This window comes from Pseudophryne corroboree, chromosome 5 (assembly GCF_028390025.1).
Source record: "Pseudophryne corroboree isolate aPseCor3 chromosome 5, aPseCor3.hap2, whole genome shotgun sequence".
NCBI classification, from domain to species: domain Eukaryota; kingdom Metazoa; phylum Chordata; class Amphibia; order Anura; family Myobatrachidae; genus Pseudophryne; species Pseudophryne corroboree.
In genome coordinates, this window is record NC_086448.1 from 816675391 (window position 1) to 816702701 (window position 27311).

Consider the following 27311-nt stretch of genomic DNA (forward strand, 5'->3'; position numbering starts at 1 on the left):
AGTCCGTCCATAATTGTATACCACCTAACCGTGGTTTTTTTTTCTTTCTTCTTTATACATACATAGTTACATAGACATCTCTTTATCAACCAGTCTATATTAGCAGCAGACACAGTACAGTACGGTAGTTCACGGCTGTGGCTACCTCTGTGTCTGCACTCGGCAGGCAGTCCGTCCATAATTGTATACCACCTAACCATGGTTTTTTTTTCTTTCTTCTTTATACATACATAGTTACATAGACATCTCTTTATCAACCAGTCTATATTTGCAGCAGACACAGTACAGTACGGTAGTTCACGGCTGTGGCTACCTCTGTGTCTGCACTCGGCAGGCAGTCCGTCCATAATTGTATACCACCTAACCGTGGTTTTTTTTTCTTTCTTCTTTATACATACATAGTTACATAGACATCTCTTTATCAACCAGTCTATATTAGCAGCAGACACAGTACAGTACGGTAGTTCACGGCTGTGGCTACCTCTGTGTCTGCACTCGGCAGGCAGTCCGTCCATAATTGTATACCACCTAACCGTGGTTTTTTTTTCTTTCTTCTTTATACATACATACTACTACGACATCTCTTTATCAACCAGTCTATATTATTAGCAGCAGACACAGTACAGTACGGTAGTTCACGGCTGTGGCTACCTCTGTGTCTGCACTCGGCAGGCAGTCCGTCCATAATTGTATACCACCTAACCGTGGTTTTTTTTTCTTTCTTCTTTATACATACATAGTTACATAGACATCTCTTTATCAACCAGTCTATATTAGCAGCAGACACAGTACAGTACGGTAGTTCACGGCTGTGGCTACCTCTGTGTCTGCACTCGGCAGGCAGTCCATAATTGTATACTAGTATCCATCTCCATTGTTTACCTGAGGTGCCTTTTAGTTGTGCCTATTAAAATATGGAGAACAAAAATGTTGAGGTTCCAAAATTAGGGAAAGATCAAGATCCACTTCCACCTCGTGCTGAAGCTGCTGCCACTAGTCATGGCCGAGACGATGAAATGCCAGCAACGTCGTCTGCCAAGGCCGATGCCCAATGTCATAGTACAGAGCATGTCAAATCCAAAACACCAAATATCAGAAAAAAAAGGACTCCAAAACCTAAAATAAAATTGTCGGAGGAGAAGCGTAAACTTGCCAATATGCCATTTACGACACGGAGTGGCAAAGAACGGCTGAGGCCCTGGCCTATGTTCATGGCTAGTGGTTCAGCTTCACATGAGGATGGAAGCACTCAGCCTCTCGCTAGAAAAATGAAAAGACTCAAGCTGGCAAAAGCAGCACAGCAAAGAACTGTGCATTCTTCGAAATCCCAAATCCACAAGGAGAGTCCAATTGTGTCGGTTGCGATGCCTGACCTTCCCAACACTGGACGTGAAGAGCATGCGCCTTCCACCATTTGCACGCCCCCTGCAAGTGCTGGAAGGAGCACCCGCAGTCCAGTTCCTGATAGTCAGATTGAAGATGTCAGTGTTGAAGTACACCAGGATGAGGAGGATATGGGTGTTGCTGGCGCTGGGGAGGAAATTGACCAGGAGGATTCTGATGGTGAGGTGGTTTGTTTAAGTCAGGCACCCGGGGAGACACCTGTTGTCCGTGGGAGGAATATGGCCGTTGACATGCCAGGTGAAAATACCAAAAAAATCAGCTCTTCGGTGTGGAGGTATTTCAACAGAAATGCGGACAACAGGTGTCAAGCCGTGTGTTCCCTTTGTCAAGCTGTAATAAGTAGGGGTAAGGACGTTAACCACCTCGGAACATCCTCCCTTATACGTCACCTGCAGCGCATTCATAATAAGTCAGTGACAAGTTCAAAAACTTTGGGTGACAGCGGAAGCAGTCCACTGACCAGTAAATCCCTTCCTCTTGTAACCAAGCTCACGCAAACCACCCCACCAACTCCCTCAGTGTCAATTTCCTCCTTCCCCAGGAATGCCAATAGTCCTGCAGGCCATGTCACTGGCAATTCTGACGATTCCTCTCCTGCCTGGGATTCCTCCGATGCATCCTTGCGTGTAACGCCTACTGCTGCTGGCGCTGCTGTTGTTGCTGCTGGGAGTCGATGGTCATCCCAGAGGGGAAGTCGTAAGCCCACTTGTACTACTTCCAGTAAGCAATTGACTGTTCAACAGTCCTTTGCGAGGAAGATGAAATATCACAGCAGTCATCCTGCTGCAAAGCGGATAACTGAGGCCTTGACAACTATGTTGGTGTTAGACGTGCGTCCGGTATCCGCCGTTAGTTCACAGGGAACTAGACAATTTATTGAGGCAGTGTGCCCCCGTTACCAAATACCATCTAGGTTCCACTTCTCTAGGCAGGCGATACCGAGAATGTACACGGACGTCAGAAAAAGACTCACCAGTGTCCTAAAAAATGCAGTTGTACCCAATGTCCACTTAACCACGGACATGTGGACAAGTGGAGCAGGGCAGGGTCAGGACTATATGACTGTGACAGCCCACTGGGTAGATGTATGGACTCCCGCCGCAAGAACAGCAGCGGCGGCACCAGTAGCAGCATCTCGCAAACGCCAACTCTTTCCTAGGCAGGCTACGCTTTGTATCACCGCTTTCCAGAATACGCACACAGCTGAAAACCTCTTACGGCAACTGAGGAAGATCATCGCGGAATGGCTTACCCCAATTGGACTCTCCTGTGGATTTGTGGCATCGGACAACGCCAGCAATATTGTGTGTGCATTAAATATGGGCAAATTCCAGCACGTCCCATGTTTTGCACATACCTTGAATTTGGTGGTGCAGAATTTTTTTAAAAACGACAGGGGCGTGCAAGAGATGCTGTCGGTGGCCAGAAGAATTGCGGGACACTTTCGGCGTACAGGCACCACGTACAGAAGACTGGAGCACCACCAAAAACTACTGAACCTGCCCTGCCATCATCTGAAGCAAGAAGTGGTAATGAGGTGGAATTCAACCCTCTATATGCTTCAGAGGTTGGAGGAGCAGCAAAAGGCCATTCAAGCCTATACAATTGAGCACGATATAGTAGGTGGAATGCACCTGTCTCAAGCGCAGTGGAGAATGATTTCAACGTTGTGCAAGGTTCTGATGCCCTTTGAACTTGCCACACGTGAAGTCAGTTGTGCCACTGCCAGTGTGACTGACCAGTGACCTGACCACACTGACCACCAGTATAGTTAGTAGTATACTTATATTGTGATTGCCTGAAAAAGTTAAACACTCGTCGTGTGACTTCACTTATGTGTTGTTTTTTTTATTATTCTATAAAAATAAAACTCATTCTGCTGACAGACAGTGTCCAGCAGGTCCGTCATTATATAATATATAATATATACCTGTCCGGCTGCAGTAGTGATATATATATATTTTTTATATCATTTATCATCCAGTCGCAGCAGACACAGTACGGTAGTTCACGGCTGTGGCTACCTCTGTGTCTGCACTCGGCAGGCAGTCCGTCCATAATTGTATACCACCTAACCGTGGGTTTTTTTTCTTCTTTATACATACATACTACTACGTCATCTCTTTATCAACCAGTCTATATTAGCAGCAGACACAGTACAGTACGGTAGTTCACGGCTGTGGCTACCTCTGTGTCTGCACTCGGCAGGCAGTCCGTCCATAATTGTATACCACCTAACCGTGGTTTTTTTTTCTTTCTTCTTTATACATACATAGTTACATAGACATCTCTTTATCAACCAGTCTATATTAGCAGCAGACACAGTACAGTACGGTAGTTCACGGCTGTGGCTACCTCTGTGTCTGCACTCGGCAGGCAGTCCGTCCATAATTGTATACCACCTAACCATGGTTTTTTTTTCTTTCTTCTTTATACATACATAGTTACATAGACATCTCTTTATCAACCAGTCTATATTAGCAGCAGACACAGTACAGTACGGTAGTTCACGGCTGTGGCTACCTCTGTGTCTGCACTCGGCAGGCAGTCCGTCCATAATTGTATACCACCTAACCGTGGTTTTTTTTTCTTTCTTCTTTATACATACATAGTTACATAGACATCTCTTTATCAACCAGTCTATATTAGCAGCAGACACAGTACAGTACGGTAGTTCACGGCTGTGGCTACCTCTGTGTCTGCACTCGGCAGGCAGTCCGTCCATAATTGTATACCACCTAACCGTGGTTTTTTTTTCTTTCTTCTTTATACATACATAGTTACATAGACATCTCTATCAACCAGTCTATATTAGCAGCAGACACAGTACAGTACGGTAGTTCACGGCTGTGGCTACCTCTGTGTCTGCACTCGGCAGGCAGTCCGTCCATAATTGTATACCACCTAACCGTGGTTTTTTTTTCTTTCTTCTTTATACATGCATACTACTACGACATCTCTTTATCAACCAGTCTATATTATTAGCAGCAGACACAGTACAGTACGGTAGTTCACGGCTGTGGCTACCTCTGTGTCTGCACTCGGCAGGCAGTCCGTCCATAATTGTATACCACCTAACCGTGGTTTTTTTTTCTTTCTTCTTTATACATACATAGTTACATAGACATCTCTTTATCAACCAGTCTATATTAGCAGCAGACACAGTACAGTACGGTAGTTCACGGCTGTGGCTACCTCTGTGTCTGCACTCGGCAGGCAGTCCATAATTGTATACTAGTATCCATCTCCATTGTTTACCTGAGGTGCCTTTTAGTTGTGCCTATTAAAATATGGAGAACAAAAATGTTGAGGTTCCAAAATTAGGGAAAGATCAAGATCCACTTCCACCTCGTGCTGAAGCTGCTGCCACTAGTCATGGCCGAGACGATGAAATGCCAGCAACGTCGTCTGCCAAGGCCGATGCCCAATGTCATAGTACAGAGCATGTCAAATCCAAAACACCAAATATCAGAAAAAAAAGGACTCCAAAACCTAAAATAAAATTGTCGGAGGAGAAGCGTAAACTTGCCAATATGCCATTTACGACACGGAGTGGCAAGGAACGGCTGAGGCCCTGGCCTATGTTCATGGCTAGTGGTTCAGCTTCACATGAGGATGGAAGCACTCAGCCTCTCGCTAGAAAAATGAAAAGACTCAAGCTGGCAAAAGCAGCACAGCAAAGAACTGTGCATTCTTCGAAATCCCAAATCCACAAGGAGAGTCCAATTGTGTCGGTTGCGATGCCTGACCTTCCCAACACTGGACGTGAAGAGCATGCGCCTTCCACCATTTGCACGCCCCCTGCAAGTGCTGGAAGGAGCACCCGCAGTCCAGTTCCTGATAGTCAGATTGAAGATGTCAGTGTTGAAGTACACCAGGATGAGGAGGATATGGGTGTTGCTGGCGCTGGGGAGGAAATTGACCAGGAGGATTCTGATGGTGAGGTGGTTTGTTTAAGTCAGGCACCCGGGGAGACACCTGTTGTCCGTGGGAGGAATATGGCCGTTGACATGCCAGGTGAAAATACCAAAAAAATCAGCTCTTCGGTGTGGAGGTATTTCAACAGAAATGCGGACAACAGGTGTCAAGCCGTGTGTTCCCTTTGTCAAGCTGTAATAAGTAGGGGTAAGGACGTTAACCACCTCGGAACATCCTCCCTTATACGTCACCTGCAGCGCATTCATAATAAGTCAGTGACAAGTTCAAAAACTTTGGGTGACAGCGGAAGCAGTCCACTGACCAGTAAATCCCTTCCTCTTGTAACCAAGCTCACGCAAACCACCCCACCAACTCCCTCAGTGTCAATTTCCTCCTTCCCCAGGAATGCCAATAGTCCTGCAGGCCATGTCACTGGCAATTCTGACGATTCCTCTCCTGCCTGGGATTCCTCCGATGCATCCTTGCGTGTAACGCCTACTGCTGCTGGCGCTGCTGTTGTTGCTGCTGGGAGTCGATGGTCATCCCAGAGGGGAAGTCGTAAGCTCACTTGTACTACTTCCAGTAAGCAATTGACTGTTCAACAGTCCTTTGCGAGGAAGATGAAATATCACAGCAGTCATCCTGCTGCAAAGCGGATAACTGAGGCCTTGACAACTATGTTGGTGTTAGACGTGCGTCCGGTATCCGCCGTTAGTTCACAGGGAACTAGACAATTTATTGAGGCAGTGTGCCCCCGTTACCAAATACCATCTAGGTTCCACTTCTCTAGGCAGGCGATACCGAGAATGTACACGGACGTCAGAAAAAGACTCACCAGTGTCCTAAAAAATGCAGTTGTACCCAATGTCCACTTAACCACGGACATGTGGACAAGTGGAGCAGGGCAGGGTCAGGACTATATGACTGTGACAGCCCACTGGGTAGATGTATGGACTCCCGCCGCAAGAACAGCAGCGGCGGCACCAGTAGCAGCATCTCGCAAACGCCAACTCTTTCCTAGGCAGGCTACGCTTTGTATCACCGCTTTCCAGAATACGCACACAGCTGAAAACCTCTTACGGCAACTGAGGAAGATCATCGCGGAATGGCTTACCCCAATTGGACTCTCCTGTGGATTTGTGGCATCGGACAACGCCAGCAATATTGTGTGTGCATTAAATATGGGCAAATTCCAGCACGTCCCATGTTTTGCACATACCTTGAATTTGGTGGTGCAGAATTTTTTAAAAAACGACAGGGGCGTGCAAGAGATGCTGTCGGTGGCCAGAAGAATTGCGGGACACTTTCGGCGTACAGGCACCACGTACAGAAGACTGGAGCACCACCAAAAACTACTGAACCTGCCCTGCCATCATCTGAAGCAAGAAGTGGTAACGAGGTGGAATTCAACCCTCTATATGCTTCAGAGGTTGGAGGAGCAGCAAAAGGCCATTCAAGCCTATACAATTGAGCACGATATAGTAGGTGGAATGCACCTGTCTCAAGCGCAGTGGAGAATGATTTCAACGTTGTGCAAGGTTCTGATGCCCTTTGAACTTGCCACACGTGAAGTCAGTTCAGACACTGCCAGCCTGAGTCAGGTCATTCCCCTCATCAGGCTTTTGCAGAAGAAGCTGGAGACATTGAAGGAGGAGCTAACACGGAGCGATTCCGCTAGGCATGTGGGACTTGTGGATGGAGCCCTTAATTCGCTTAACAAGGATTCACGGGTGGTCAATCTGTTGAAATCAGAGCACTACATTTTGGCCACCGTGCTCGATCCTAGATTTAAAGCCTACCTTGGATCTCTCTTTCCGGCAGACACAAGTCTGCTGGGGTTGAAAGACCTGCTGGTGACAAAATTGTCAAGTCAAGCGGAACGCGACCTGTCAACATCTCCTCCTTCACATTCTCCCGCAACTGGGGGTGCGAGGAAAAGGCTCAGAATTCCGAGCCCACCCGCTGGCGGTGATGCAGGGCAGTCTGGAGCGACTGCTGATGCTGACATCTGGTCCGGACTGAAGGACCTGACAACGATTACGGACATGTCGTCTACTGTCACTGCATATGATTCTCTCAACATTGATAGAATGGTGGAGGATTATATGAGTGACCGCATCCAAGTAGGCACGTCACACAGTCCGTACTTATACTGGCAGGAAAAAGAGGCAATTTGGAGGCCCTTGCACAAACTGGCTTTATTCTACCTAAGTTGCCCTCCCACAAGTGTGTACTCCGAAAGAGTGTTTAGTGCCGCCGCTCACCTTGTCAGCAATCGGCGTACGAGGTTACATCCAGAAAATGTGGAGAAGATGATGTTCATTAAAATGAATTATAATCAATTCCTCCGCGGAGACATTGACCAGCAGCAATTGCCTCCACAAAGTACACAGGGAGCTGAGATGGTGGATTCCAGTGGGGACGAATTGATAATCTGTGAGGAGGGGGATGTACACGGTGATATATCGGAGGGTGATGATGAGGTGGACATCTTGCCTCTGTAGAGCCAGTTTGTGCAAGGAGAGATTAATTGCTTCTTTTTTGGGGGGGGTCCAAACCAACCCGTCATATCAGTCACAGTCGTGTGGCAGACCCTGTCACTGAAATGATGGGTTGGTTAAAGTGTGCATGTCCTGTTTTGTTTATACAACATAAGGGTGGGTGGGAGGGCCCAAGGACAATTCCATCTTGCACCTCTTTTTTCTTTTCTTTTTCTTTGCATCATGTGCTGATTGGGGAGGGTTTTTTGGAAGGGACATCCTGCGTGACACTGCAGTGCCACTCCTAAATGGGCCCGGTGTTTGTGTCGGCCACTAGGGTCGCTAATCTTACTCACACAGTCAGCTACCTCATTGCGCCTCTTTTTTTCTTTGCGTCATGTGCTGTTTGGGGAGGGTTTTTTGGAAGGGACATCCTGCGTGACACTGCAGTGCCACTCCTAGATGGGCCCGGTGTTTGTGTCGGCCACTAGGGTCGCTAATCTTACTCACACAGCTACCTCATTGCGCCTCTTTTTTTCTTTGCGTCATGTGCTGTTTGGGGATGGTTTTTTGGAAGGGACATCCTGCGTGACACTGCAGTGCCACTCCTAGATGGGCCCGGTGTTTGTGTCGGCCACTAGGGTCGCTAATCTTACTCACACAGCTACCTCATTGCGCCTCTTTTTTTCTTTGCGTCATGTGCTGTTTGGGGAGGGTTTTTTGGAAGGGCCATCCTGCGTGACACTGCAGTGCCACTCCTAGATGGGCCCGGTGTTTGTGTCGGCCACTAGGGTCGCTAATCTTACTCACACAGCTACCTCATTGCGCCTCTTTTTTTCTTTGCGTCATGTGCTGTTTGGGGAGGGTTTTTTGGAAGGGACATCCTGCGTGACACTGCAGTGCCACTCCTAGATGGGCCCGGTGTTTGTGTCGGCCACTAGGGTCGCTTATCTTACTCACACAGCGACCTCGGTGCAAATTTTAGGACTAAAAATAATATTGTGAGGTGTGAGGTATTCAGAATAGACTGAAAATGAGTGTAAATTATGGTTTTTGAGGTTAATAATACTTTGGGATCAAAATGACCCCCAAATTCTATGATTTAAGCTGTTTTTTAGTGTTTTTTGAAAAAAACACCCGAATCCAAAACACACCCGAATCCGACAAAAAAAATTCGGTGAGGTTTTGCCAAAACGCGTTCGAACCCAAAACACGGCCGCGGAACCGAACCCAAAACCAAAACACAAAACCCGAAAAATTTCAGGCGCTCATCTCTACTGTTAACACACCATTACCGGTAAGCAGAACCTAGATAACCTTTTTACCCGCCCAGCAGCATCCAATACTTAGCTCTGGCTTCTTCTCTACAACAGACCTCAGCAGGTAAAAACACTAATCTGTTTCTGATTCTCTCCTATAAAGGGATTATTAGGGACAATACCTGCGTCTACATGTCAGCCTGGGAGAGCTATAAATGCAGCGGGCTGAACTACGAAATGCTCGCCATTGAGAGTCTAGATCCAGACACCGAGACCAGGCGCCTTTCCCCAGTGGCTGTGCTGGAGAACGGATATGTGGACCTTATTAATGGTGTGTGCATGCTTGAATATTTCAGCTTTTTGTCTTGGTTTGTTGTTCATCCCTTGTGTGTGCGCATTCTGAGGGCTGTCACACGCTCATTTCCATTTTCTTTAAAACTTTAGGTCCCCAAGACCATGGTTGGTGCTCCGGCTACACCTGCCAGAAGAGAGTCTCCTTGTTCCACTCAATAGTGGCGACAAACAAGACTTTTGACATCTATTTCACCAGCACCAGTCCCCAGAATATGCGTCTTATGATGCTGAACGTCAACAATACAAAAGTAAGAACTACATAAAAACTATATACTATAGTAGAACACAAAACTACACAAAGTTTATAATAACACTAGTAATTTGCTTTCCCCTTTTAGAGTTAGAATCCAATCACCGTCTAACGTTCTGACACTGAATTTATTCTCTTTTCAGTCCGTCCTTGTTGGAATTTATTTCTCAAATCCCCAGCGCCTGGATGTCTACGTTAACGGAGTCTATATAAACCCAACTAATATACAATGGAAGGGATCCGATTTCACTTTACTGGGCCCGACTTATGATGGTGAGTTGATGCAACGACCTCTTAGGTTTAGAAGAGTTAATGACCTCTGTTTCGGAAAATTAATGCATAAAAGCCGCTTACACAGGCAGTACCAAAGAATGCAAGGTTCGATATACTGTAGAATAGGAATCTGTCAGTAGAATATCTCATACAAAGGCAAGATATGCAGTCACAATGCCGACACCAGAATGTCAATATGGACTGAATGGTAGCATTCGGAATGTGGACATTCATTGTGAGTGTCGACAGCCAGAATGTCAACAGTCGATTTTAGGGTTAGCTTAGTAGTAGGGTTAGGCCGCAGTTAGGGTTAGATGAGAATTCAAATCAAAATTGCATTGTTGACATGCCGACTGTCAACAATCACAGTGTCAATATTGTCAGAATGACGACGCCAGAATGTAGACAGTTGATTTTAGGGTTAGTGTTGCAGTTAGGGTTAGATTTAGGGTTAAATGGCAAGTCCTTGCACAATGGCATTATTGATATAACAATGGGGGTGATTTAGACCTGATCGTAGCTGTGCTAAATTTAGCACAGCTACGATCAGTTACTCAGACATGCGGGGGGACGCCCAGCACAGAGCTAGTCACCATGCATGTCAGGTCCGGCCCCACCGCACAAGTACAAAAGCATCGCACAGCAGCCGTCGGCTGTCTGCCATGTGCTGACGCACTGCGGCGCCAGCGCATGCGCACTTCTGACCTGATTGCTGCACTGCCATGAACGGCAGCGTGCAATCAGATCAGAATGACCCCCAATGTCAACATTCTTGCAATCCAGACCCTGCCCTGAAATTTTCCCTTAAGCTTCTAGTTCCACTATCAGGGCACACTGACTCCCAACCAAATCATAAACAACAAAATATAGCAAACCAAAGTGCTGAATCTTTTTTTATAGGTATATTGCAGTGATTTTCAACCTTTTTTTTACTCGTGGCACACCCGAACAATATTTGAAAATTGCCAAGGCACACCATAAGAAAAAAAAAAAAACACACACACATTGGCCCTCACAGTAAAAAAAAATCCACACATACATTGGCCTATACAGAAAAAAACAATCACATTGCTCCCAACATATATACTATTGCTCCCCACATAAATCATGTTGCTCACACGTAAATCAATCACATTTCTCCCCACATAAATCCTATTGCTCCCCACATGAAGTATTCACATTATTCCCTCCATAAATCCTTATTCTCCCACATAAATCCTATTGTTCCCCACAGGAGAACTAAAATAACAAATATTAGCCCCTACGGGTCAGCTGTCCTCCTCCCTGTCCCTCAGTGGCGGGGGTTGTTCATAGTGGAGTGCTGCGAATACTGAGCAGCGGGCGGTTGGGCAGATGTGGATTTGGGTGGGCAAGGAAAGCTGTGTATGCAGGCAGGAACTGGAAGGTGTGTATGCAGGCAGGTGGGCTGGCTGGGTGGTGAGATGCGGCGGCCGTGACCTATGATATCACACCGCCGCGTATTCAAGGCATACTGTAGGTTACGGCCGGAGAACAACTAATCCTCTAAGAAGAGCCCGGGCCAACAGTTCACTCTGTAGGTGCAGGAAGCTGCTCTGGCTCCGCGGCACACCTTCCAACTGGTCGCAGCACACTAGTGTGCCACGGCACACTGGTTGAAAAAGTCTGGTATATTGGTATACAGAATAAGTTTATAAATTGTAGAAAACCGGAATATGTTCATATCATGGTCTAGACCGCCAGTCCCTCAAAAGATCTTTAAAATGTGCAGAGGCTGTTCTTCTATTCCTTAATTATGTCGTTGAACCAATGTGTATTACATATGTTTCAATAAAATGTGCCCATAAAGGGTTCTTTTCAAGCCGATGTCTAGTAGATGAAAATGCCCCCTTGTCGCAGGAGTAATGGAAAATGCACATTTCTAACCAAGCAGCTGTTCCCATAAAGGTTTCTTTTAAAACCAGCCTCCAGTTATGGTGTTGGATTCAACAATGTTTCCACATGCCAGTAATACCAAACTTCTTAATTGATGTGTTCAGGTCTAGCTGCATTTCCCTTCCTTGGAGGCGTTGCCCACACCAGACAGGCTCTAGCTATAATCTATCCAGTACATTCTAGGTAGTCCACTAAATTATCATCCAGCCCCAACATTAAATCATAGCATTCCCATTTAATACAAGACTATTTCCCCCGAGCATCCCCTAGACGACATCAGTAGCCCCCATGTTATCACATAGCACAGTTCAACACGAGTTCAACCCTGCTCGCGAATTTTCAGACCGCACCTGAACACGGGTTATGCGCGTTCACTTGCCAATAACCCGTGTTCATAAGTGGCGGTCTGAAAGGGGTATTACTGAGGCCATTCTCTGATGTCATGTGGACTACTGGCAAAATTGGCAATGAGACATATGACCGATGTACTTATTATTTATTAAAAGTTTGGAATATAGCGCAGCAAATTCCATTGCGCCTTACAGTTGGAAATAACAGTGATAACATAAAATTGCGTAATAACAGACAGTTATAGAGGAAGGAAGGCCCTGCTCGCAAGCTTACACTCTGTAGGAAAATCGACATTGGGGCTTATTCAGACCTGATTTAGCACATCTACGATCAGCCACCCTAACATGCGGGGGGATGCTCAGCACAGAGCTAGTCCGCCCGCATATCAGGCCCTGCCCCATCGTACAAGTACAAAAGCATCGTACAGCGGCGATGCTTTTGTACTGTAGGAGTGGCTCCCGGCCAGCGCAGATCCTGCGCGCTGACAGGGAGCTACTCGTCGCTGCCCGGGTCGCAGCAGCTGCGTGTGATGTCACACAGCCACCGCAGACCGCCCCCTCAATGGTCTGGGCACGCTTGCGTTGCTCGGACCGCGCCCCATAAACGGCGGCCAAACACCGTCGGCCCACCCAGGGTCGACCGCCTTTGCCTGGCAACAGGCAGAGGCAATCGCAGGGCTAAGACAGCCATCGGCTGTCTGCCATACGCGGCGCATGCACATTTAAGACCTGAACGCTGCTCTGCAAACACGCCCAGCAGCGGTCAGGTCTAAATTAGGCCCATTGATAGAATTACTGCCCCCAAATCTCCTCTTCATATAATTTGTGAACAATCATAAAACCAGGTTGTAATGACTACTCTACATTCCCCACATAACTATACAGAATGCCACACTGGTTACCTAAAAGTCATCATGAACTGATTTGTTGGCTAACATTCCATATCAATAACACAATGGCCTAAATTCATTTAAACATTGCTGACCGTAAAGTTTAGAATCACAAGACCATAGAGGCAGCCAAAGAATCATAAAGTTGGTAAATTCAGACAATTTTATCTATCTGGTGAGGACAGTACGGGTGGTGTAACGGGTAGCATTACTTTCTCACAGCACTGAGGTCATGGGTTCAATTCCCACCATGGCCCTAACTGTGTGGAGTTTGTATAGTCTCCTCGTGCTTGTGTGGGTTTCCTCTGGGTACTCCGGTTTTCTCACACAATCCAAAAATATACTGTTAGGTTAATTGGCTCCAGCCAAAAATTAACCCTAGCGTGAATGTGTGTGTGCGTATACGTGTGCAGATTAGATGGTTCAAGTGGTTTTTATCTGCCATCAAATTCTGTGTTTCTATTTCTAGACTCTAGAATCCATCTAATGCAGTGGTTCTCAAACTCGGTCCTCAGGACCCCACACGGTTCACGTTTTCCATTTCACCTGGCAGCTGCACTGTGTATCACCAACTGTCACATTTCAAAAATCTACAGGTGACCTGCATAACATGAACTGTGTAGGGTCCTGAGGACCGAGTTTGAGATCCTGTGATCTAATATATCTAGCAAATAGTATTTTATACACAGTATGCAGGTACACAGTTTTTGTATTAATACATATCGGGAGGGGGTGTTTAATCAAATCTTAGAGAGAGATAAATTACCGGCCAATCGGCCTCTGTCATTTTAAAGGCTGTGGTAGCCTGGTAATTGAGTAATAATACGGACATAATGATTTATAATTATTTATAATCTTTCAGATGTGCCCTGTTTATTAAATACTCTTTTTTATCATTGGTTTAATAGGCCAGTATATGCCTCAGCTCAACTCCTCTGTATTGGGAGAAAACTTCTTTGACAGCACTTACAACATGCTGTACGTCTTGGTCAGAGGATCCAGCCCGGTGGAAATACATACATCTCCTCTGATTGTTCTGGCGTTTAACCTCCCGGCACTGACAGTGGATCAGTTTTACGGTGCCAACCTCGTCACCAACCTTGCGCTTTTCCTCAAGATCCCTGCCAGCAAGATCCGCATTACGAAGATAATTGCTGAGGGTTCCAGGAGCAGGAAGAGATCCGCAGGGGGGCTCACCGTTTCCGTGGAGATTTCCGATCCCCCCGCTCAGCAGAGAAACGATACAAACTCAACGGGCAAGTAGAGGGATTACACGGAGCTCAAATGGGAACCTCCTGTAGGTTTCCTACTTTCTTGTTCTACAGGTGTACTTGCATAGTACAGATGGGGCCATCTTTATCTTGGCCTTTAATAGGATTAATTGAGCCAGGGCAGTCGGACTTAATCCCCTGCTGTAATGACTTAATCCTCTCATGTATTGTTCTCTCTGTATTGTATTGCAGCTGAGTACAATAGATGAAAGGTTTATGCTATTAAACCATGGTGCGCCTAGGTGCAGCAGAGAAGCCATGATGAGCGTGGCACCTTCTGTATCTACTGTATACCAGCTGTATTTTGCTGCTGGTGGACCTGTGCGCTATGAGTTGTGCCTTCAAGAAGAGTATTACAGTCCCAAGACAGTACAATTATTAAATAGGATCGTTCTATTATTTTATGTCTCTTTTCATATGACAGGAAGACTCCTATATACAATATTGGTCCTGTGTGGTATGTAAAAAACAAAAAATCCTAAATTGCCCCTCTTGCGGTCCCGCACTGTCTCTCCACATGCTGCCATACAGTGACTGGCTGTTAGCAATCTGATTGGTGAATAACTCCAGCCATCCACCAGTCAGCATGCTGACAGCCATTCACTGTTTGGCTGCAGCCTGGGAGGCAGGTACAAAATGCTGCAATCTGATTGGTGAATAGCTCCAGTCATCCACCAATCAGCATGCTGACAGCCATTCACAGAGAGGCATATAGAGAATGCCGCCTGGCTGCTCTGGCAGTGTGTAATCCAGGAAGCTCTGGAGGCACCAACCCAGCCCAGTCCACCCCTGCTTGAAGGGCCCTAGAATTGTGGGGCCCTGGACAGTTGCCAAGTCTGCCGTTAAGATGGCCCTGTTGCCAAGTTCTGCAGTCACCAAGTACCTGAGTCAGAGGTGGTCGGCCATCTGCGACTTTCTGCAAATGCTGATACAAAGCCCTTCCCTGGTGTACATCCATGCGTCTGGCTGTGAAGGGACTGAGACACCCAGTGTCAACGTCCGTACTTGCAATAATACCGATTACTGCATCCTTATACTCCACCATTGGAAACACCACCAGAACTTGCACCAGCCCAGTTGAAGGTACCGTTTCTCTGTCCAAGTGTGGCCTCCTATGTGAGAGTCTCCTGCGACACTCCCGTAACAAGCACATAAGACGGGGTCTATCTCCAGACACCATCCTGTCACCGCCCAAGAACACCCAATACATTTTCAATACATCTCTCCCGTCTGAAGTTACAACTGCGACTCTGCACAAACAATCGGGACATAGTGCATGGTGCAACTTAGATGCAGTAGCAAATATTCCCTGCTCCACTGCGTCTATCAGCCGCTGCATCAGGCCCCAAGTTCTAAGTTAAAACCGTTATCTCATTTAGCAACACTGAGACATGAGACGGGATCTCTGACTGTGGAATGCAGCACTGCAGCAACTACAATAGACTCATCTGTTTTTATTGAGGAAACAAGAGCAAGGGCTGTGCACAGGAGTAGTTGCAATATTAGCGAGATCTCACGTATGCCCAGTGAGGCCGGCCGGGCAGAGAGACAGGGTGCATCAGCACTAGGGTGATGCTCTGTGGGCACAGACAGGGATGGCCAGAGGGAGGAGTTTTCACTCCCCGGCGCCGGCAAACGAGATAATCATACACATCGTCGCTACGGCTTCCTGCTTTGCCTCGGCAAAGCCCCATATGGAGCCACCTTTAAATAACTGAAATCCATATTTTCCTCTTCCTTTCCCGCCAGGGGGGTCATTCCGAGTTGATCGCTCGCTAGCAGTTGTTAGCAACCGTGAAAACGCTATGCCGCCGCCCACTGGGAGTGTATTTTAGCTTAGCAAACGTGCAAACGGTTGTATCGCAGAGCGCCTGCAAAAAAAATTTGTGTAGTTTCAGAGTAGCTCAAAACCTACTCAGCGCTCGTGATCACTTCAGACTATTCAGTTCCGGATTTGACGTCACAAACCCACACAGCGTTTTCCCTGACATGCCTGCGTGTTTTCGAACACTGCCTGAAAACGGTCAGTTGCCACCCAGAAACGTCCACTTCATGTCAATCACTCTGCGGCAACCAGTGCGACTGAAATGCATCGCTAGACCCTGTGCAAAACTGTATCGTTCATTGTGCCCGTACGTCGCACGTGCGCATTGCGCCACATACGCATGCGCAGAACTGCCGTTTTTTAGCATGATCGCTTCGCTGCGAACAGATGCAGCTAGCGATCAACTCGGAATGACCCCCCATATACCCAATGTGTCTATTCTAGTCTTACTCTGTTGTTTAGTAAGATTGAGATGCTAACTAGTTTCCCTCTTATCTAGGTGGATTGACATACTCTGACTTCCAGTCTTTGAGTAAAAATTTGGCTTCTGCTTCAATCAATGGAAGTCTCAGCACTTTCCTAAATGTTACTGTCTCATCACTGTCCGTTTCCAGCCCTGTCCCATCTCCTAGTGACCCCGCCTGGAGTCAGGTAATTATGGTAGCTCCTGAGTCCACCAAGGTGTCATTATACTTTAATGATATTGGTTACATATAAAAGAAATGACATGAGATATGGATAGCTAACAGCTGCGACTATACAAAATTAACATGAATGGTGCTATCCTTGCATGAACCCTCTCACCAAGAAATATCACCCAAAAAAAAAAACACTTTTGGTCAAATGTAGATGATGACTATATACATAACTATATACATATAAAAATTGTCACAATATAAAAAATTAATTAACATGCCAGTGATGAGGAATGGCATGTATCACACCCTAACCTTAACAAAGGTGTGAGCTCAGGATGGAACTCTCATATACAAAGACACAATGAATGATTATTGGCGAACCCTACGTGTTTCGTCTCAACGACTTCATCAGGGGTACACCATCACTTCAAGTGTGGATCACAAATGTGGGGCTGTATGTGTTGTCCAATATCCAGTAGATATTAAGGGATGCCCAGAAATCAATAAACGTATGGAATCACAAGATCCCAAGAGTTCAGTTGTGAATTCCAGGTGTGTATTTTTTAATAAAACCCACCACTGAAGGGGTTAATGGATGATGGCGTTGTTATTAAACAATTTCCATGGAGTACTTGTCTGCAAGTCATCAGTCAGAAGAGAATCACTGAGGTCAATTCAATTTGCCAACACTTGAGCAGCGCCGGGAATTAGCTCCCGGCGCTATTCAATACAGAGCCATGTGACACTTAATTGTTGGGAATTCTCCTCTCACCCCTGGGGGGTGCGAGCAGAAATCCGACGAAAGTGCTGGCACGCAGCCGTCGCGAGGCTGATTCTGGTGGGAATTAGCATCGCGCCGGGCAGTTAAGTCGGAGAATGCCCGTTCTCCCGACAAATCAACCTGTTAAGTCCGGGAGAACGGGCATTCACCGACTTAACATGAGCAGAACTGAATAGCGACGGGAGCCAATTCCCGGCGCTAATTAACTGTCGGCAAATTGAATTGACCCCACTGTGTGTGTTAGACTGCAAGAAGGGAGGGTTAGGGTTAGGAGGGTAGGGGATGAAGGGCAACTATACTTACTCAATCCCTGTCTGGATTCTCTCCATTGGGATTCTGCATCCCAAATGCTGGGCACGCATGTCACACCTATATGGAAAGCTCCTGAATAATAATAATATTATCAAGGGGTTACTCAGAAAACTAGGGGCATTGAGAGGGTGAGGTTATTATTATATGACCACCTCATATAGCACACAGCACCTGCCAAATCCTATATTTGTCCAATAGGGGAGCTGTACATAATACTTACAGGGGATTTCCTATGAGGACAATTTACTCTCCGTGGCAATTCATGAGCCATTGAGGAGATAGGGATCTGTTGAGAATAATTATTTGAGACATTTTGTCTTTCTCTAATAATATCTTGCCACCAAGCACTTTTATTATTACCAATATTACAATTCTCTACAACACCATAGACTTACATTAACATTGACATTACATTACCAGTGACGGAGGCACAGAATACCACTGTACCAGTATATGTAATAGAGACACAGAACACCCCTATAACAGTACCAGTGACGGAGGCACAGAATACCACTGTACCAGTATATGTAATAGAGACACAGAACACCCCTATAACAGTACCAGTGACAGAGGCACAGAATACCACTGCACCAGTATATGTAATAGAGACACAGAACACCCCTATAACAGTACCAGTGACAGAGGCACAGAATACCACTGCACCAGTATATAAAATAGAGACACAGAACACCCCTATAACAGTACCAGTGACAAAGGCACAGAATACCACTGCACCAGTATATGAAATAGAGACACAGAACACCCCTATAACAGTACCAGTGACAGAGGCACAGAATACCACTGTACCAGTATATGTAATAGAGACACAGAACACCCTATAACAGTACCAGTGACAGAGGCACAGAATACCACTATACCAGTATATGTAATAGAGAAACAGAACACCCCTTTAACAGTACCAGTGACAGAGGCACAGAATACCACTGTACCAGTATATGTAATAGAGACACAGAACACCCCTATAACAGTACCAGTGACAGAGGCACAGAATACCACAGTACCAGTATATGTAATAAAGACACAGAACACCCCTATAACAGTACCAGTGACAGAGGCACAGAATACCACTGTACCAGTATATGTAATAGAGACACAGAACACCCCTATAACAGTACCAGTGACAGAGGCACAGAATACCACTGTAACAGTATATGTAATAGAGACACAGAACACCCCTATAACAGTACCAGTGACAGAGGCACAGAATACCACTGCACCAGTATATGAAATAGAGACACAGAACACCCCTATAACAGTACCAGTGACAGAGGCACAGAATACCACTGCACCAGTATATGAAATAGAGACACAGAACACCCCTATAACAGTACCAGTGACAGAGGCACAGAATACCACTGTACCAGTATATGAAATAGAGACACAGAACACCCCTATAACAGTACCAGTGACAGAGGCACAGAATACCACTGCACCAGTATATGAAATAGAGACACAGAACACCCCTATAACAGTACCAGTGACAGAGGCACAGAATACCACTGCACCAGTATATGAAATAGAGACACAGAACACCCCTATAACAGTACCAGTGACAGAGGCACAGAATACCACTGCACCAGTATATGAAATAGAGACACAGAACACCCCTATAACAGTACCAGTGACAGAGGCACAGAATACCACTGTACCAGTATATGTAATAGAGACACAGAACACCTCTATAACAGTACCAGTGACAGAGGCACAGAATACCACTGTACCAGTATATGTAATAGACACAGAACACCCCTATAACAGTACCAGTGACAGAGGCACAGAATACCACTGTACCAGTATATGTAATAGAGACACAGGGCACCCTATAACAGTACCAGTGACAGAGGCACAGAATACCACTGTACCAGTATATGTAATAGAGACACAGAACACCCCTATAACAGTACCAGTGACAGAGGCACAGAATACCACTGTACCAGTATATGTAATAGAGACACAGAACACCCCTATAACAGTACCAGTGACAGAGGCACAGAATACCACTGTACCAGTATATGTAATAGAGACACAGAACACCTCTATAACAGTATAACAGTAGCAGTGACAGAGGCACAGAATACCACTGTACCAGTATATGTAATAGAGACACAGAACACCCCTATAACAGTACCAGTGACGGAGGCACAGAATACCACTGTACCAGTATATGTAAGAGAGTACCCCTATAACAGTACCAGTGACAGAGGCACAGAATACCACTGTACCAGTATATGTAATAGAGACACAGAACACCCCTAAAAACAGTAGCAGTGACAGAGGCACAGAATACCACTGTACCAGTATATGTAATAGAGACAAAGAACACCCCTATAACAGTACCAGTGACGGAGGCACAGAATACCACTGTACCAGTATATGTAATAGAGACACAGAACACCACTATAACAGTACCAGTGACAGAGGCACAGAATACCACTGTACCAGTATATGTAATAGAGACACAGAACACCCTATAACAGTACCAGTGACAGAGGCACAGAATACCACTGTACCAGTATATGTAATAGAGACACAGAACACCCCTATAACAGTACCAGTGACGGAGGCACAGAATACCACTGTACCAGTATATGTAATAGAGACACAGGGCACCCTATAACAGTACCAGTGACAGAGGCACAGAATACCACTGTACCAGTATATGTAATAGAGACACAGAACACCCCTATAACAGTACCAGTGACAGAGGCACAGAATACCACTGTACCAGTATATGTAATAGAGACACAGAACACCCCTATAACAGTACCAGTGACAGAGGCACAGAATACCACTGTACCAGTATATGTAATAGAGACACAGAACACCCCTATAACAGTACCAGTGACAGAGGCACAGAATACCACTGTACCAGTATATGTAATAGAGACACAGAACACCCCTATAACAGTACCAGTGACAGAGGCACAGAATACCACTGTACCAGTATATGTAATAGACACAGAACACCCCTATAACATTACCAGTGACAGAGGCACAGAATACCACTGTACCAGTATATGTAATAGAGACACAGAACACCACTATAACAGTACCAGTGACAAAGGCACAGAATACCACTGTACCAGTATATGTAATAGAGACACGGAACACCCTATAACAGTACCAGTGACAGAGGCACAGAATACCACTGTACCAGTATATGTAATAGAGACACAGAACACCCCTATAACATTACCAGTGACAGAGGCACACAATACCACTGTACCAGTATATGTAATAGAGACACAGAACACCCCTATAACAGTACCAGTGACAGAGGCACAGAATACCACTGTACCAGTATATGTAATAGAGACACAGAACACCCCTATAACAGTACCAGTGACGGAGGCACAGAATACCACTGCACCAGTATATGAAATAGAGACACAGAACACCCCTATAACAGTACCAGTGACAGAGGCACAGAATACCACTGTACCAGTATATGTAATAGACACAGAACACCCCTATAACAGTACCAGTGACAGAGGCACAGAATACCACTGTACCAGTATATGTAATAGAGACACAGAACACCCCTATAACAGTACCAGTGACAGAGGCACAGAATACCACTGTACCAGTATATGTAATAGAGACACAGAACACCCCTATAACAGTACCAGTGACAGAGGCACAGAATACCACTGTACCAGTATATGTAATAGAGACACAGAACACCCCTATAACAGTACCAGTGACAGAGGCACAGAATACCACTGTACCAGTATATGTAATAGACACAGAACACCCCTATAACATTACCAGTGACAGAGGCACAGAATACCACTGTACCAGTATATGTATTAGAGACACAGAACACCCCTATAACTGTACCAGTGACGGAGGCACAGAATACCACTGTACCAGTATATGTAATAGAGACACAGAACACCCCTATAACAGTACCAGTGACAGAGGCACAGAATACCACTGTACCAGTATATGTAATAGAGACACAGAACACCCCTATAAGAGTACCAGTGACAGAGGCACAGAATACCACTGTACCAGTATATGTAATAGAGACACAGAACACCCCTATAACAGTACCAGTGACGGAGGCACAGAATACCACTGTACCAGTATATGTAATAGAGACACAGAACCCCCCTATAACAGTACCAGTGACAGAGGCACAGAATACCACTGTACCAGTATATGTAATAGAGACACAGAACACCCCTATAACAGTACCAGTGACAGAGGCACAGAATACCACTGTACCAGTATATGTAATAGAGACACAGAACACCCCTATAACAGTACCAGTGACAGAGCCACAGAATACCACTGTACCAGTATATGTAATAGAGACACAGAACACCCCTATAACAGTACCAGTGACGGAGGCACAGAATACTACTGTACCAGTATATGTAATAGAGACACAGAACACCCCTATAACAGTACCAGTGACGGAGGCACAGAATACCACTGTACCAGTATATGTAATAGAGACACAGAACACCCCTATAACATTACCAGTGACAGAGTCACAGAATACCACTGTACCAGTATATGTAATAGAGACACAGAACACCTCTATAACAGTATAACAGTAGCAGTGACAGAGGCACAGAATACCACTGCACCAGTATATGTAATAGAGACACAGAACACCCCTATAACAGTACCAGTGACAGAGGCACAGAATACCACTGCACCAGTATATAAAATAGAGACACAGAACACCCCTATAACAGTACCAGTGACAAAGGCACAGAATACCACTGCACCAGTATATGAAATAGAGACACAGAACACCCCTATAACAGTACCAGTGACAGAGGCACAGAATACCACTGTACCAGTATATGTAATAGAGACACAGAACACCCTATAACAGTACCAGTGACAGAGGCACAGAATACCACTGTACCAGTATATGTAATAGAGACACAGAACACCCCTATAACAGTACCAGTGACAGAGGCACAGAATACCACAGTACCAGTATATGTAATAAAGACACAGAACACCCCTATAACAGTACCAGTGACAGAGGCACAGAATACCACTGTACCAGTATATGTAATAGAGAAACAGAACACCCCTTTAACAGTACCAGTGACAGAGGCACAGAATACCACTGTACCAGTATATGTAATAGAGACACAGAACACCCCTATAACAGTACCAGTGACAGAGGCACAGAATACCACAGTACCAGTATATGTAATAAAGACACAGAACACCCCTATAACAGTACCAGTGACAGAGGCACAGAATACCACTGTACCAGTATATGTAATAGAGACACAGAACACCCCTATAACAGTACCAGTGACAGAGGCACAGAATACCACTGTAACAGTATATGTAATAGAGACACAGAACACCCCTATAACAGTACCAGTGACAGAGGCACAGAATACCACTGCACCAGTATATGAAATAGAGACACAGAACACCCCTATAACAGTACCAGTGACAGAGGCACAGAATACCACTGCACCAGTATATGAAATAGAGACACAGAACACCCCTATAACAGTACCAGTGACAGAGGCACAGAATACCACTGTACCAGTATATGAAATAGAGACACAGAACACCCCTATAACAGTACCAGTGACAGAGGCACAGAATACCACTGCACCAGTATATGAAATAGAGACACAGAACACCCCTATAACAGTACCAGTGACAGAGGCACAGAATACCACTGCACCAGTATATGAAATAGAGACACAGAACACCCCTATAACAGTACCAGTGACAGAGGCACAGAATACCACTGCACCAGTATATGAAATAGAGACACAGAACACCCCTATAACAGTACCAGTGACAGAGGCACAGAATACCACTGTACCAGTATATGTAATAGAGACACAGAACACCTCTATAACAGTACCAGTGACAGAGGCACAGAATACCACTGTACCAGTATATGTAATAGACACAGAACACCCCTATAACAGTACCAGTGACAGAGGCACAGAATACCACTGTACCAGTATATGTAATAGAGACACAGGGCACCCTATAACAGTACCAGTGACAGAGGCACAGAATACCACTGTACCAGTATATGTAATAGAGACACAGAACACCCCTATAACAGTACCAGTGACAGAGGCACAGAATACCACTGTACCAGTATATGTAATAGAGACACAGGGCACCCTATAACAGTACCAGTGACAGAGGCACAGAATACCACTGTACCAGTATATGTAATAGAGACACAGAACACCCCTATAACAGTACCAGTGACAGAGGCACAGAATACCACTGTACCAGTATATGTAATAGAGACACAGAACACCCCTATAACAGTACCAGTGACAGAGGCACAGAATACCACTGTACCAGTATATGTAATAGAGACACAGAACACCTCTATAACAGTATAACAGTAGTAGTGACAGAGGCACAGAATACCACTGTACCAGTATATGTAATAGAGACACAGAACACCCCTATAACAGTACCAGTGACGGAGGCACAGAATACCACTGTACCAGTATATGTAAGAGAGTACCCCTATAACAGTACCAGTGACAGAGGCACAGAATACCACTGTACCAGTATATGTAATAGAGACACAGAACACCCCTAAAAACAGTAGCAGTGACAGAGGCACAGAATACCACTGTACCAGTATATGTAATAGAGACAAAGAACACCCCTATAACAGTACCAGTGACGGAGGCACAGAATACCACTGTACCAGTATATGTAATAGAGACACAGAACACCACTATAACAGTACCAGTGACAGAGGCACAGAATACCACTGTACCAGTATATGTAATAGAGACACAGAACACCCTATAACAGTACCAGTGACAGAGGCACAGAATACCACTGTACCAGTATATGTAATAGAGACACAGAACACCCCTATAACAGTACCAGTGACGGAGGCACAGAATACCACTGTACCAGTATATGTAATAGAGACACAGGGCACCCTATAACAGTACCAGTGACAGAGGCACAGAATACCACTGTACCAGTATATGTAATAGAGACACAGAACACCCCTATAACAGTACCAGTGACAGAGGCACAGAATACCACTGTACCAGTATATGTAATAGAGACACAGAACACCCCTATAACAGTACCAGTGACAGAGGCACAGAATACCACTGTACCAGTATATGTAATAGAGACACAGAACACCCCTATAACAGTACCAGTGACAGAGGCACAGAATACCACTGTACCAGTATATGTAATAGAGACACAGAACACCCCTATAACAGTACCAGTGACAGAGGCACAGAATACCACTGTACCAGTATATGTAATAGACACAGAACACCCCTATAACATTACCAGTGACAGAGGCACAGAATACCACTGTACCAGTATATGTAATAGAGACACAGAACACCACTATAACAGTACCAGTGACAAAGGCACAGAATACCACTGTACCAGTATATGTAATAGAGACACGGAACACCCTATAACAGTACCAGTGACAGAGGCACAGAATACCACTGTACCAGTATATGTAATAGAGACACAGAACACCCCTATAACATTACCAGTGACAGAGGCACACAATACCACTGTACCAGTATATGTAATAGAGACACAGAACACCCCTATAACAGTACCAGTGACAGAGGCACAGAATACCACTGTACCAGTATATGTAATAGAGACACAGAACACCCCTATAACAGTACCAGTGACGGAGGCACAGAATACCACTGCACCAGTATATGAAATAGAGACACAGAACACCCCTATAACAGTACCAGTGACAGAGGCACAGAATACCACTGTACCAGTATATGTAATAGACACAGAACACCCCTATAACAGTACCAGTGACAGAGGCACAGAATACCACTGTACCAGTATATGTAATAGAGACACAGAACACCCCTATAACAGTACCAGTGACAGAGGCACAGAATACCACTGTACCAGTATATGTAATAGAGACACAGAACACCCCTATAACAGTACCAGTGACAGAGGCACAGAATACCACTGTACCAGTATATGTAATAGAGACACAGAACACCCCTATAACAGTACCAGTGACAGAGGCACAGAATACCACTGTACCAGTATATGTAATAGACACAGAACACCCCTATAACATTACCAGTGACAGAGGCACAGAATACCACTGTACCAGTATATGTATTAGAGACACAGAACACCCCTATAACTGTACCAGTGACGGAGGCACAGAATACCACTGTACCAGTATATGTAATAGAGACACAGAACACCCCTATAACAGTACCAGTGACAGAGGCACAGAATACCACTGTACCAGTATATGTAATAGAGACACAGAACACCCCTATAAGAGTACCAGTGACAGAGGCACAGAATACCACTGTACCAGTATATGTAATAGAGACACAGAACACCCCTATAACAGTACCAGTGACGGAGGCACAGAATACCACTGTACCAGTATATGTAATAGAGACACAGAACCCCCCTATAACAGTACCAGTGACAGAGGCACAGAATACCACTGTACCAGTATATGTAATAGAGACACAGAACACCCCTATAACAGTACCAGTGACAGAGGCACAGAATACCACTGTACCAGTATATGTAATAGAGACACAGAACACCCCTATAACAGTACCAGTGACAGAGCCACAGAATACCACTGTACCAGTATATGTAATAGAGACACAGAACACCCCTATAACAGTACCAGTGACGGAGGCACAGAATACTACTGTACCAGTATATGTAATAGAGACACAGAACACCCCTATAACAGTACCAGTGACGGAGGCACAGAATACCACTGTACCAGTATATGTAATAGAGACACAGAACACCCCTATAACATTACCAGTGACAGAGTCACAGAATACCACTGTACCAGTATATGTAATAGAGACACAGAACACCTCTATAACAGTATAACAGTAGCAGTGACAGAGGCACAGAATACCACTGTACCAGTATATGTAATAGAGACACAGAACACCCCTATAACAGTACCAGTGACGGAGGCACAGAATACCACTGTACCAGTATATGTAAGAGAGTACCCCTATAACAGTACCAGTGACAGAGGCACAGAATACCACTGTACCAGTATATGTAATAGAGACACAGAACACCCCTATAACAGTAGCAGTGACAGAGGCACAGAATACCACTGTACCAGTATATGTAATAGAGACACAGAACACCCCTATAACAGTACCAGTGACGGAGGCACAGAATACCACTGTACCAGTATATGTAATAGAGACACAGAGCACCTCTATAACAGTAGCAGTGACGGAGGCACAGAATACCACTGTACCAGTATATGTAATAGAGACACAGAACACCCCTATAACAGTACCAGTGACAGAGGCACAGAATACCACTGTACCAGTATATGTAATAGACACAGAACACCCCTATAA

General features: G+C 45.3%; 1 protein-coding gene across 1 annotated transcript in view; it reads left to right on the top strand.

Annotated features, from left to right (window-relative positions):
- PKHD1L1 (PKHD1 like 1) overlaps window positions 1-27311 on the top strand; it is a 330520-nt gene that overhangs the window by 256475 nt on the left and 46734 nt on the right. The window contains exons 70-74 of the mRNA XM_063925269.1: window positions 9225-9392; window positions 9506-9663; window positions 9809-9938; window positions 14001-14348; window positions 16688-16839. Of these exons, the coding sequence (XP_063781339.1) occupies window positions 9225-9392; window positions 9506-9663; window positions 9809-9938; window positions 14001-14348; window positions 16688-16839 (956 nt within the window). The remainder of the gene's footprint in view (window positions 1-9224; window positions 9393-9505; window positions 9664-9808; window positions 9939-14000; window positions 14349-16687; window positions 16840-27311) is intronic.